We start from the raw sequence: 14381 nt of genomic DNA on the forward strand, positions 1-14381 counted from the left end.
TGCCATCATCTGTTGGTGAGTTTGATGCACTACATGTAAGTGCTAAGATGGCAACAGCTTAACGCGTTTATTAAGACACTTGCTCAGTTAAGCATGACCGCCTGAATACATACCACGGGCGTGGTATGCATGCACGAAGTCACCAGCAGGTCCGATCGGTTAAGTGGATCCATGGAATCATCGCCAGCTCTTAAACTGGGCACAGGAGCGTAATTCCGTAAAATGAGTTAGGAGGAGGGGCTGAGCAACGAAAAATGATTAAACCTGCCTCGAAAACCCAAACAAACGGGGTTTTCTCCGGATTTGAGCTTTCCTCTTCCAAAGTTGGGGGGGGGGGGGGGAGGGCATTGGGAATGTGACATTTCATCTCAGACAAATACTCTGATTTACGTACACCGCAGAGGCGTGGCCAGAGCTTTGGCAATGGATGGAGGGAGAAGAATTCATTGAAAGGGGCCCATTAATGGTGAAAGACCCCAAAATTGGTCAAAAATTTGTAGCAGCATGACCGACCAATGTTTGCCTGGAAATGTTCGACATTTAGTCAGAATCGATAAGTGAGAAAAATCATGTAACGTAATTTTGAACACGCGCGATCGCAAATCTTGGCAGCGAACACCCTCACATCCGGCGCTGCAGTCTCCTCAGGCCGGGCGGCGTCGGCCCCGCCCCGACCCCGCGGCGAACGGTCATCATTGGCCAACGGGCGGACAAAAATGGTGACGCAGCTGAAAGAGGCACCTTTGAGTTCTTTAAGACGGACTAGCCTTCACACAGTACCGCGAAGTGGGGCGGGAATCTAGTGGTGAAACTGGCATACGAAATATTAAATTCATGTTTTTCGTGTCTCTGTTATTGTTGATGTGTGTAGAAGACAATCTCAAATGAAAAAAGGTGCGCTCCAGTGTAATCTTTGAACGATACGAATTTACTTGTAAATAAATTCCAAGGCATAGACTCCATTCAACCCCCATCCCCGTCCTAACTTAGGGTGCAGGCCCCGCAATTTCGAGAAGAGAGGTGCCCAAATCAGGAGATGAACCCATTTGTTGGTGTTTTTCGGGTTGGTTTGAGTCATTTTTTGGTGTTCAGCCCTCCGTCCAACTCATTTTGCGAAGCTACGACACTGTACTCAGTCAGTCCGTAGTTTGAGAGCCGGCGATGATTTTACGGATCTATTTCATCGATCGGACATGCTGGCGACATCCGTGCCTGTGCGTAATCCATAAACCACCCGAAGTATTGCGGGTAGTGCTTTAGATTGTTTGCACCATGCCCGTGGTGCATTTTCCGGCGGTCATGCTTAACTAAACCAACGTTTCAATATGCGCCACACATCACACAAACGTTCCATGACGCAATCAAACAATGACGTATTGAGTAGCATCTTTACTATATGGAACAATTGTGTTGTCTGGAGCAGTCTTTCCATTCAAAGGCATGACAAGAGCTATAAGTAAACTTATTTCATCACATCCGATGTCTGCTTCATTATCTTCAAATGTGGAACCCCCTCTTTAAAGCAAGCACGCTTCGCATTAAACGCAGCGTTATTTCCATTTCAGTGTCGTATGTCATCTGACACATGCTTCCTCAAGTCTGTCGATACTGCCATGTGCAGCCTCCGACAGTCAGGAAATTATGACACCAGTTGCGGTCCGCGGTGCACCGTGTGTCGTATGTCGCATGTCGTATGTCGTACGTCGTACGTCGTTGATTAGTGTGTCGTTGATTAGTATGTCGTTGATTAGTGTGTCGCATAAGCGCTGAACCCGACGCCGTTAGCCTTCACCGGGGGCGTCTCACGGCCGCCGCAGACCTGAAGCAGCTGATGGCGACCGAGAGGGACCCGAAGGAGCTGGCTCGTGCCTGGACCAGCTGGAGAGACAGCGCCGGCAAGCCGCTGCGGCAGGACTACCTCACGCTCGTCCAGCTGCACAACGAGGCGGCGAAGCTCAACGGTTAGCGGCGGCGACGGCACGCTCCCCAGTACCGGCCTTGTAGTGGCCACTTTTGTCTGCCACCGTTTTAAAAAATTCATGCCGTGCATTTTCACTCCGCACCATCACGCAAATGCCACACGAGCAGCAGAAATCAGTAGAAAGGACTTCACAACACACAACACAAGTGTAAGTAATCGGACCTTAACGAATGAGTTTTTTACAATTATAGCACGTCTCCATATCCGGCCGCTGATGTGCTGTCCCAACAAAGCATGATTTAGATTTAAGGTTGCCTGCCTGCCGCCTGTCGGCCCGAGCTCCAGCGGCTGCGGCGCAGGGGGTCTGACGGCGGACTTGCCCGACCTCAGGGTTCGCCGACGGCACCGGACTGTGGCTGTCGGCGTACGGCACGCCCGACTTCCAGTCCCAGATCGCTCGGCTCTGGGATCAGCTGACGCCGCTGTACGAGCAGCTGCACGCGTTTGTGCGCGGCCGGCTGCGTCAGGAGTACGGCGAGGACGTGGTCAGCCAGGACGGCCCCATCCCGGCGCATCTGCTCGGTGAGAGGCGGCGGCGCACACGGCCAGCCGGGTCCTGAGGGCGGCTGCAAGGGACCTCTCAGACCCCGGGTCACATCGGGGCAGCACTGCACACAATGCTAAGCTTTCGTGGAATTCAGGTACTGGGGGAGGGTTTTAACTTTCAGCAGACTCGTGACCCGGGGTTAAGGTGACTTCGGGCGTCTGCATTGCTGATCTTGCTTCGAGTGATGCCAGTGGGCTGCGTTGTGCCAAGCGCGAGGCGTGGAACGCGGCAGCATGACCCACGCTCCCAAGCACAGGACTCACCCCTGGCTTCTGGTCTCCCACGTAACGTCTTGGCATGACTTGTTGGCCCGCTTAATGCCCTGCCGCCGCGGCCGGCCTGTTTAGCATCAGCACTACTCCTTTTTAACGAGAGACGCGGCGTATATAGAGCCACTTTGCCCGCCGTCAGGTGCAGTGAATGGCGCCCGGCCGGGTTGTTTTGTGAGAAGAGGCCACGATCTGACCCTGATAGTGGGTCGGTTCAGGGGTCAGGCCGACACACGGCCGGAACGGAAGCACAACAGTCACCCAGTTACCACGGGCACATAAATCAAGCTTAAGCTCTCAATCTGGATCAAATGCAGCCCGACCAGCCTGTTTCAAACTGCCGGCGTATTTTCCAGCCTACCGGAGCAAGAAGAATCTAGGCCTCCTTCCAGTATTGCCTCAACATTTTCCGTCGAGCAGCTAACATTGTTCTGCACGTCAGCCTTTGAACCCACCAAGCTGGCTTTTCCAGGCGACATGTGGTCCGAGAACTGGAGGCATTTGCTGGACATCTGCAAGCCGTACCCGAAGAAGACAGACGCCGACGTCACGCCACAGATGGAGGCACAGGTGAGCGATTGGACTTCTCGTCTGGAGGCACAGGTGAGCGATTGGACTTCTCGTCTGGAGGCACAGGTGAGCGATTGGACTTCTCGTCTGGAGGCACAGGTGAGCGATTGGGCTTCTCGTCTGAATGCTGAGGTTCTTGTTAGCTACGTCCCTGCAGCTCTGACCATTCAACGCTTTTAGCTGCCACGGAGCCAGCGGGAGTTTCCTTGGGTGGACATCGGGCTCCAGGCTTCTGTGTCACTCAGCGTGACATGACACCTGATAATGTACGGATTCTTTCTTTCCTGTAAACTATATCTATCTTCGCCGATATGTGCTTTGAGGGAAAACTATCGGTCAACGTATGGCAAATCAGGCATTTTACAGTCGTGATTTTTCAGAAGAAGCACGCAGACCGCGCGCAGCCAGCGGTTTTGCTGTCGTTTTCCGCGAATGGAGGCGGAGGCAACTCCTAAGCCCTGTCAGTGGACACCAGGATAAGTTGCAGCCCGTTGCCGCCTTACACCTGCCGAGCAGTCTCTGTCCACCACAGGTTGTACTTGACCCGGCGCCTATCAGTTGTAGATGCAGCCACGGTCCCGACGGCGGTCCCGTCCAGACGATGGCGGACTGACACGTGCGCCGTCGGCAGGGCTACACGGCCATGAAGATGTTCCAAACGGCCGAGACGTTCGTCACCTCCATGGGCCTGCAGTCGGTGCCGCCGGAGTTCTGGAACCGCTCGGCCCTGGAGCGGTCAGGCGACGGACGACAGGAGGACTGCCAGCCCTCCAGCTGGGACTTCTGCGACGGGCAGGATCTCAGGTCAAGCTGACATGCAGCCCTGCATTCCTTTAACACCTCAATTTTTGTCCTTAAAATGATCGTCTTGCTTGTTTTGTTAAAAGGCAACCTCACTCACCGTTTCTCCCAGACACTGAACGCCAACACGTGTGCATGCTATGACTGAAGTAAATCACTCCTTCGGTCTGGTCTCGCAGGGTAAAACAGTGCACGAACATCACGATGGCGGATCTGCTGGAGGCCCACAAGCAGATGGGCAGGACCCAGTACGCTCAGCAGTACAAGCAGCAGCCGCAGGTGTTCAGGGCACCAGCAAACCCCGGTACGTCTGAGCAGTACTCCCTGGACTAGCTGCCGAAGGCGCTGCTGTGCAGTACTCCCTGGACTAGCTACCGGAGGCGCTGCTGTGCAGTACTCCCTGGACTAGCTGCCGAAGGCGCTGCTGTGCAGTACTCCCTGGACTAGCTGCCGGAGGCGCTGCTGTGCAGTACTCCCTGGACTAGCTGCCGAAGGCGCTGCTGTGCAGTACTCCCTGGACTAGCTGCCGAAGGCGCTGCTGTGCAGTACTCCCTGGACTAACTGCCGGAGGCGCTGCTGTGCAGACAGCCTGAAGGCGCAAACCACCCAGTCTCTTGGACCCAGCACCATTTCGTTTGGTTTCAATGGGCTGGGAGGCACCGATGTTTATCAACCATCGGTGTTTGACAACCGTCGGTGTTTATCAACCATTGGTGTCTATTATCAATCATCGGTGTTTACCAACCACCAGTGTTTATCAACTTTCGGTGTTTATCAGCCACCGGTATTTATCATCGCAGAGGAATGGTGTTGTAGACATTTCGCTTTTACGCAGCTAACTAATAATAAGCGAGATGCGTGGGATTGACGATTGACGAGCAATGATGGTGACGACGACGACGACGGCGACCGAGCGTGGTTTTCATCCCTCTGACAGACGCAGATGAGAGCGATTAATGCTATCGTTAGCTACCTGTCTGCAATATGTGAGCAGCAGGACTCAGGTATCTTCCTGGGTTGTACGCCTACCCACACGACGCATGCGTTTCAGGCTTTGCGGACGCAGTCGGCGATACCTTGGCGCTGTCAGTGGTCACGCCCAAGCACCTGCATGACCTCGGTCTTCTGCATGAGTCTGTCGATGACCCGGAGGTCAGTGACGTGCGGTTTCCTCAGAAGACAGCCGGTTCGCCGTCCTGTGCTGTGATGTGCTAGAATAGAACAAAAACGGGGCGTATGACAAGTTGCAGACTGGTGCTTGTAGCGCTCGGAGTCAGATGGACTTAAACCCATACCTGCCGCTAAGGTCTTCCACGGATTTATGGCCCACAAAAAACCATGAACCACCACGCCCAGCTGTCTCGTTTATCTTGGCGCCTTTCACAGTGCTCTGACCTCACGTGTCGTCCTGCGCTCTCCTGCAGGTGAACATGAACGTGCTGATGGCGACGGCGCTGGAGAAGATGGCGCGGCTGCCGTTTGGCTACCTAATGGACAAGTGGCGCTGGGGAGTGTTCTCTGGTGAGATCGGCGCCGACCAGCTCAACTGCGAGTGGTGGCGACTGCGGCAGGAGCTGCAGGGCGTGCGGCCGCCGAAGCAGCGCGCCGAGGCCAACTTCGACCCGGCCGCCAGCGAGGCCGTGGTCGCCAACAAGCCCTACATCAGGTGAGCCGCTGCTGACCTGTGCAATCGGGACATGGCGAGTGATGCCCCCTGCTGTAAGTGATGTCTCTAAATGGGTCTACCAACTGGCTGCAGCACACTGCGGAAGGCGTTCGTCTGTGAATCCACCGGCCGTCAACAGGGTAGCAGCTGCACGTGCAGCACCAGACCTGACATCGAGCCATGCCACTTAAGTCCAGCTGAGAGCTGGCGATACACAACAACAACGTGAACGCCGACACCAAAACCCATCTATCACGTGCCGTGTCAGTAGTAAATTGCGATGCAATGCTACATTGCTATTTGCAGCATGCTTTCATAACGTCTCTTTTACGAGGTTAGTTCATATTTCTGAAATATAAGTATGTAGTGTCCAGTTACCACAGAATGTCGGTTCATGAACAAAAGCAGCCAAACGATGAAAGAAACACGGCTGGTGTTGGGCGTGCAGTTGTATTTGACTGTTTCATGTCGGATGTAAACTGCATATAGTCCGTCCCGTGGTCTGTAGCAACATCTACAAAGACTGCAGCACCGATGACACCCAATCCCTGCAGCAGGTGGCTCTGCTCCTCGCAGAGTAGACGCCCGGAATGTTGGATACGTTGTGCCAATAATGGTAACGCTAGCGCGGCTAGACGGTGGGATGGCGTCGCGGGCGCATTCCGACGCGGCCGGTTACGTCTGCGTGGTCAGAGCGTCATGGCGGACCGGCGTCTCCGCAGAAGGAGATTGGCCCCGCTTCAGTCGCAGTGGACCTGCAGCTCCACATAGAGGCTGCTCACGCTGGGGCGCAATCCGCCGCGGTAGGGACGCTTCGGCCATGCGGGCGGCCTGCATCAAACTGTCCCTGATGAAAGCTGGGTGTGACGAGCTCAGACTTTGCTGGGTACAGTTCCGCGCCTAGGCTCAACAGATGAGCCTCGAGCAGGAACGGCAGCAGCAAGTTCTTTCTCTTGCCCCCCCCCCCCCCCTCCCAGCGTCCGTACCTACTAGGTGAACCTCTCCAGGTCGGAGGCGGAGGGTGGCGAGGGCTGCAGCAGGTAGGGCGTCACGGTCGGGATCCGGGTGACCTGAGCCCGTTCCGAAATGGCGCCGAGGAACTTGAGCTTGCGGTACTTGCGCTGGCGCGGCTCGTCGATCGGGTCCAGGTTGCTGTCGAACTGGCGGCGCGGGTGGCCCAGGATGCCGATGCTCGCCCGGTCGACCGCGTGCTGCGCGGTCGGCGGCCGCTCCTGGTCCTCGGAGAGCAGCAGGCCGAGCGGCGCCGACCGGTTGTTGAGCAGGCCGTAGATGGGCTTGGGCGGCATCGGCGGACAATCGTACTCGCCGTACACGCGCGCCATAGCCACGCACATGGCCAGGTAGTTCTGCGAGGCCATCTCGACGGCGTTGGTCGGTCGCGCCGCCGGCGGCGCGCTCGGACGCCGCTGCTTGGCCCGCGGCGGCGAGAGCCCCAGCGCCGCGTTGCGTCGCTGGTCGGCCGTCTTGTAGGTGCGCGTCGAGACGTCGCGTCGCGCCGGGTCGAAGTAGAAGCGTGCGGAAGACGCGGCCCAGCTCGCGCGCGATCACGGCCACCGCCGGCCGGCCGAACGTGATCCACACCACCTGGATGGTGAAGGCGTAGAGCGCCTCCCAGAACTGCCGGTCGGCCGACGCGGCCGAGATGGAGCCGAACGCGCCCTGGTTCATGTGGTGGAACGGCATGTCGCGGCCCAGGATGAACTTGGCGTAGCAGTGCGCCATCTCGCGCTGACACTCATGCATGCGCAGCTTCCGCTCGGCGCGCCCGCCGCGGTCAAACACCAGGCAGTTGTTCTGCTTGGCCAGCTCAATAAGCTTGCGGTCCTTGAAGTAGTGGTGGAAGTACTCGATGATGCTGAGCAGGAACTGGTTCATGTTCGGGATCAGGGAGAACCGACGCCGACCGTACGCCGTTGGGAAGAACTGACCGACGGCCGCCTCGGCCACCGTCTTCACGTCCTCGATGCCCACCGTCTGCGAGTCGGGCGGCGGCTTGCCGGCGGTGTCCTCCGCCTTCGACAGGGCACGAGCGAAGATGCCACGGCCCGTCTCAACGCCGGCCCAGGTGGACTGGTTCGGGTACTTGGGTGTAGCGGCGGCCGAACAGCCCCACCTGGCGCTTCAGCGTCTGCTCGCTGACGGCCGTCTGGAAGAACTCCTCCACAGGGTTGTGCGGTGCCGAGCGCCAGTGCAGCTCGCCCCACCGGCTGTTCCAGAGCCAGATGCTGTGCGCCGGCACCTTGGGGTGCATGCTGGCCGGCAGCTCCGGCTCCGGGTTGCGATCGTGCGACAGCTGGCGCCACTGCTGAGACCGCCAGCGCCAGTGATTGGCGGCGTGTATGACGCTGTAGGAGGCGCGGTAGCGCTCGCTGGCCGAGCGGCCGTCGTCCCGGTCTGCGGACCGGCTCTTGCGGCGCGCCCTGCGGCGCCGGACGCTGCCCCGCCGAGTGAACTGCATGCGAACGTTGGCCGCCGGCTCGGGCGCCTGCCGCTCGCCCTGAGGCCGCCGGCAGCGGGCCGTTCGTCGGCAGGGTTCGTCTTGACCGGGACGGTCGGGCCCGTCTTCACCGGGGCGGCCGGGCCGTCGCCGGGCGCTGGGATGTCGCCGCCGTCGCCGCTGGCTCCGCGGTCCGTCAGTGCCGTCTGTACGGGAAGAGCCTTCGCTCGCGATGCTCTGGGCTCGACTTTGTCGTCCGCCTTGCCTCCGCCGCCGGCAGTGTCAGTGCTCATGCTGCCTGCTCTCATTTTGGATGTCGTGCTTGTTTTCCCCACTGTTTCCACGACCAAGGAAGGTGTGCACTTACGAAGGCCCGCAGGGGAATAGGGCTATGTCAACGAGGTCGAAAAAATGCATGCAATTGTGGACGAATGTCCAGTTCGTACGCTTTTATATTCGTACCGGTCTCTTCATTTCGTTCGTAGGGGACTGCGGGGAATGTTAGAGCTACACTGCCATGCGCAAAATGGAAGCGAATGGGAATAGTTTTCCAGCAAATAATCACAATTCGTAAGGCACATGTCTAATATTGTGGGAGAGCTTCCGATATTGAAGCTCTTCCACGAGCCGCAGCTCTCCGGCTCGTCGATGTCTGTGTCAAAACTGATGAGGACCTTATACGCGAAGTCAGGGGCCGAGCGAGTCTAACTTGAGCCATAGAAATATTTTCAGCAAGGGTGTCCCGACCCGGCCCAGCAGCTACGCCGTCTGGGAGCGATTGTTATTTTATCGATGAGGGTCCTATATGCAACCGCTATTTACATGTTGATGCAGTTTGCAGCAACGAGAAGTACAGTTATGTGAAATCTGTTCTGCATGGCTTGTAAGGCATTCACATGTCTCCTACTTGGTTGGCGCGCTTTTCTGGAGTCCCTGTTTTCACTACCATTTCACAGCCCTCATTCAATTAATGTGGAGAAACGAAATTATCACCTTGCATAAAAGCTGAGGAGCATGGGCCTAAGCTGGGTTGAGATCTTCATGATACAGTGCCACAACGTCACGAGGCTAAGAGGTTCTGACGGGAGAGAAAACGGACAATCGTTGGACATGCGGTCTTGTGTGAATACTACGAATTCACCCGTCTTTGGAGGTTTTTTAAAGACCAAAGTTTTACACATTTTTTATTTGTTTTCACATTTTAGCAGCCAAGGTAGGTGAGGACGTCAAACCAAGAGTACAGCGAAGGCCAATGTATCGGGAGCGTCTCACTGTATATATCAATGAAATATATATATTGTTCAATATATTTCACTGTATATCTCACCGAAATATATCAATGCGGCTGAATTCGTAGTGGCGCTAGCAACCGATCCGGAAGCGGGCCGATGTTATCTTGTACGAAATTCTTTCAACGCCATGGCTTACACCGAGAGAAATTGGGCCACATCAATTTCATAGGTCTGTGGCCATTTTCACTGTGACCAACAGTCAACCAAAATATTTGCAATCGTCACTCTGCTTTACACGCAATTAACAATACCGCAAATCATGGCAAAGCTATCGACTTCATCGACTAAATCTGTCATGCTTGATCCGGCCAATAGCCAGACGTACGTCATTCACTGTTGCTCGTGAATTAGCGCACGAGTGCTGCATCAGTAGACCTCAGCCTGCTAAATACTACTCAAAACTAGAGTTTCGAACTTGTTTTTATTTTCCCTACTTGGCATCGACACTTGACACTATTTCGCATCGTTTGTCCAATGTGCCTGGCTCTCTTATATTGAGCTGATATATCATCTGCTCAACAGTAACAGACAACTGTCATATCTGTTACGACCTACCCGTCCCATGCCACAGAAGGCGGCGCACTGGTATGTCTCACGGCTACCCGTCTTGTGCCACACTGGTATGTCTCACGGCTACCCGTCCCGCGCAAAGGAGGGTGCCCCACTGGTATGTCTCACGGCTTTGCTGCGGGGTGCGTTTCCACTTATGAGATCTTGAGCTGAAGAAGAACGGCTGATGTAGAACTGACCAGGCACTAGGTAAACGACGGTATCAGCATCCATTAATCATTAAGAGATGTTGTGGAAATGCGGGACATTTCAGTGGTGACATTGTCACGGGACCGGCCACCGAGTGACGTCAATTTATATACGGCATAAATAATATAATTTCATCATATTTGCTAAAAGCATCATATTTGCACAGAAGTCGACCGCGTTTATTGCTAATATAATGCAATTTCGTCCCTTGATACCTCTGTAATTTAGATCGTTGGGCAAGTTATCTATCTCGTGCAATCCTTTTTGGTAGTCCAGCCTGTTTTCCAGAAGATATCTTTTTCTCACTGCAGGCATGATATCACATGGGAAACAAGGGTACACACGGGTATCATTTAAAACCGTCGTGAAGGCAGTGTTGTCAGTCACAAACCGAGATCCGTTCTGGGACCGCATTCATGTACCACAAATGGGCAGAGTAATTTCCCGCGGGGCCATACTGACAAGCAGCATGCAAAATGATTTGATCCTTCATGACCTATGCCACCTTCCAAAATTATTATCAACGTGCATGCGATTAGCACTATCACCTCAGCTTTCTCTGTTCTGATGGTTCCTTGTCTCAACTTGTAATTGCGTGCCGAGCTAACATAACGATGTTCATGGGTCCGAATTAACTGTCATGAACCTTTCTACGTACCCTTTGGTCCAGTGTTGTTGGTGCTGCATATTTACGTCCGCTTCGCTCAAAGCCCCACCGCATGCGCCGTGCCGCCGTGTTCAGGCACTTTGTCTCGCTGGTGCTGCAGTTCCAGCTGCACCAGGCGCTGTGCGAGGCTGCCGGTCAGTTCGACGCGTCCGACCGGGCTCGGCCCCTGCACCGCTGCGACATCTCCGGCAGCAAGGAGGCCGGCGGCAAGCTGGCGTGAGTAGCTCTCCCCCTGCCTCGAGTCTGCCGGACGCTCCGGGACGGCGCTGTTCCGCTAGTGAGGAGAAGATTGGTCACGCACGGGATCACGGTCGGGCCGACGTCACGCTCGCCTCCGTCTCACAATGCTCCACGATTGGTGTCATGTGACTGACATGGCAGAGTGTCATTTTGGTAGTTTTGGTCATGACTTTCCGGCAAGATCAACATTCTTTCGACAGCGGCACTTCAATGCTTGATTTCACGGCACTACCTAGCTGAATGTCCGCAGCCAGTTAGCGCCGTACCAAACGGCAGAGGGGTGGCGGGATCAACAAGCAAACAGGAAACACCTCGAAGCGTGTACACTGGGCGACACCGTTATCTGATATCGGTCACATGCAAGTCCCACCGTAAGAATTACGTATTTTGTAGGCCACTTATCCTGGCCGAGCACGACGACCCAGCTGGACACCCAGCAACAGGCACCCAGCACCCAACACCCAGCACCCAGCGGCACCACAGCAGAGGCGCGACCGGGGGGGAGAGGGAGGGTGACATCTGACCGCCGCGCTGTGTCGGTCCCTGCAGAGCGATGATGAGTCTGGGGCGCTCGGAGCCGTGGCCGGACGCACTCGAAGTCATCACGGGTCAGCGCGAGATGGACGCCACAGCGCTGCGGGACTACTTCCAGCCGCTGGAAGACTGGCTACGGCGTGAGAACCAAGAGACGCGCGAGCACATCGGCTGGAAGAGCGGTGAGGCGACGGGCAGCCGGGCTCCGCTGTCCCTCTGTGCCCCGCGCGCCGTTATCCTCCCCAGCCCGATGGCCTCTCGAGTTTCAGCGTTCTCCAGCGCCTGCCGTCCTCCCGAGACCGGCTGTCCTCCCGAGACCGGCTGTCCTCCCGAGACCGGCTGTCCTCCCGAGACCGGCTGTCCTCCCGAGACCAGCTGTCCTCCCGAGACCGGCTGTCCTCCCGAGACCGGCTGTCCTCCCGAGACCGGCAGTCCTCCCGAGACCGGCTGTCCTCCCGAGACCGGCTGTCCTCCCGAGACCGGCTGTCCTCCCGAGACCGGCTGTCCTCCCGAGACCGGCTGTCCTCCCGAGACCGGCTGTCCTCCCGAGACCGGCTGTCCTCCCGAGACCGGCTGTCCTCCCGAGACCGGCTGATCTTGTTGACTGTGACTGGCAGGCTGTAATGCTGTCCTGTGCGTCCTCGTCCTTACCTGAACATCCTTGTATTTGCTGCTCAGATGAGTACGAGCATTTCTGGCAGTACCTCAGCACTGTTGTTTTCGATCACACCGCGCCATGTGTCTGACCTCTTGGTCACATTTGCCAGCCGTGGTTTGAAGTAACCTGTACTTGCTACCTGCATAGCGCGCGTCAACGGCTCGCCTCGCATATCCGAACCCATTGTGTCGCACTTACTACCTGTTTGTCTATTGAGCTCAAAGCCGAGGCTGGTCGCAGTCGCGCGTGACAGATAAGGCACGCTCTCCGTGCACCTGGCACGGCCATGACCCTGCTGACACTGGTCGTATAATTAGCGACTTAAGGTCTCAAGGCAAGTTGTGTGTTGTGCGGACAACGCCTAACTCTGCTGAGCTACCAAGACAAGTGACCGAGTCTGCCCGTTGCTTTGCTCTGTCTACTGATGCTCACTATTTATTATGATGAATCGAGGTTTCATACTTTCTTGCCCCGCATGCTTTCCATATTCCGAAACTGAAATTATATCGTATTGTTACAGAGGAGTCCGCTTGTGTGCGTGACCCTTCAGCACCCTTGCCGACACCAGAGCCAGAGCCGGAGCCGGAGCCGGAGCCGGAGCCAGAGCCGGAGCCAGAGCCGGCGGGAGGGAGCTCCTCGCACGACCACGCGCACACGCACGGCGATGGCCAGGCCGAGCACAATCACCCCCACCCCCATGACCAGGGCCACGACCTGGGCCCGAGTCACGCTCACGACGACCACGATCACGACCACGGTCACGACCACGATCACGACCACGATCACGATCACGATCACGATCACGGCCACGGCCATGATCACGACCACGACCACGGCGTGGAGGGCAAGCTGTCCGGACAGGACGCTGATGGCGGTGATGATGACGACAGCGGGTCCCCGGGCGTCGGTGGCGGCCTGCCCACATTGACGTCACTGGCTCTGCTGGCAGCCGCCTTGCTCGCGCTCGTCTGAGCGGCTGCAGCGTGTCTCGAGCGGGACAGCTCCTCTGCGGCGTGAGTGTCTCGAGCGGGACAGCTCTTCTGCGGCGTGTCTCGAGCGGGACAGTTCTTCTGCGGCGTGAGTGTCTCGAGCGGGACAACTCTTCTGCGGTGTGAGTGTCTCGAGCGGGACAGCTCTTCTGCGGCGTGGTGTCTTGAGCGGGACAGCTCTTCTGCGGCGTGAGTGTCTCGAGCGGGACAGTTTTTGCGGCATGAGTGTCTCGAGCGGGACAGCGCTTCTGCGGCGTGAGTGTCTTGAGCAGGGTAGCCCTTCTTAGCACAGCCTCGAGCGGGATAGCTTTCCTGTGATGTGAGTGTCACAAGCATGGCAGCTCTTCCCTGGTGGGACTGTCTCAAACCGGACAGCTCCTCCATGGCGAGAACGAGCAGCAAGCATCCGTCTGGGGTGAGACTGTCTCAAACCGGACAGCTCCTCCATGGCGAGAGCGAGCAGCGAGCATCCGTCTGGGACGGGACTGTCTCAAACCGGACAGCTCCTCCATGGCGAGAGCGAGCAGCGAGCATCCGTCTGGGACGGGACTGTCTCAAACCGGACAGCTCCTCCATGGCGAGAGCGAGCAGCGAGCATCCGTCTGGGGCGGGACTGTCTCAAACCGGACAGCTCCTCCATGGCGAGAGCGAGCAGCGAGCATCTGTCTGGGGCGGAAATGTCTCGAGCATGGATGGCATCTGCAGGACGCCAGCGGCCAGCTCACCCGTGCTGAAGCTCGGCATCCTGCGGCTGATGCTCGCCGCTGGACTCTGTCCGGGTGGGACGTGCTGTGGAAGGCGCTGCGGGTCGGACTAGCGCTGGGTCGGGGCGAGATCATATCTGAACTCACGGGTCTGTCGGTGAAGTGACTGTGCTGTTCGTTATCTGGCTTGGGGTACAGCCGCGCTTGTTTAAGTGGGTATTGAATTCCCAAAATGAGGTGATTTAT

General features: G+C 56.7%; 1 protein-coding gene across 1 annotated transcript in view; it reads left to right on the forward strand.

Moving 5' to 3' along the window:
- Positions 1-13414, forward strand: part of LOC119103205 (angiotensin-converting enzyme) — a 29556-nt gene extending 16142 nt beyond the window's left edge. Inside the window, exons 4-13 of the mRNA XM_037226649.1 lie at positions 1818-1961; positions 2312-2503; positions 3270-3367; positions 3999-4171; positions 4348-4472; positions 5220-5320; positions 5593-5834; positions 11086-11226; positions 11800-11966; positions 12963-13414. Coding sequence (XP_037082544.1) covers positions 1818-1961; positions 2312-2503; positions 3270-3367; positions 3999-4171; positions 4348-4472; positions 5220-5320; positions 5593-5834; positions 11086-11226; positions 11800-11966; positions 12963-13414 — 1835 coding nt within the window. The remainder of the gene's footprint in view (positions 1-1817; positions 1962-2311; positions 2504-3269; positions 3368-3998; positions 4172-4347; positions 4473-5219; positions 5321-5592; positions 5835-11085; positions 11227-11799; positions 11967-12962) is intronic.
- Positions 13415-14381: the final 967 nt, after the last annotated feature.

Source organism: Pollicipes pollicipes, unplaced genomic scaffold, assembly GCF_011947565.3.
Source record: "Pollicipes pollicipes isolate AB1234 unplaced genomic scaffold, Ppol_2.1 Scaffold_5724;HRSCAF=6776_pilon_pilon_pilon, whole genome shotgun sequence".
NCBI lineage: Eukaryota > Metazoa > Arthropoda > Thecostraca > Pollicipedomorpha > Pollicipedidae > Pollicipes > Pollicipes pollicipes.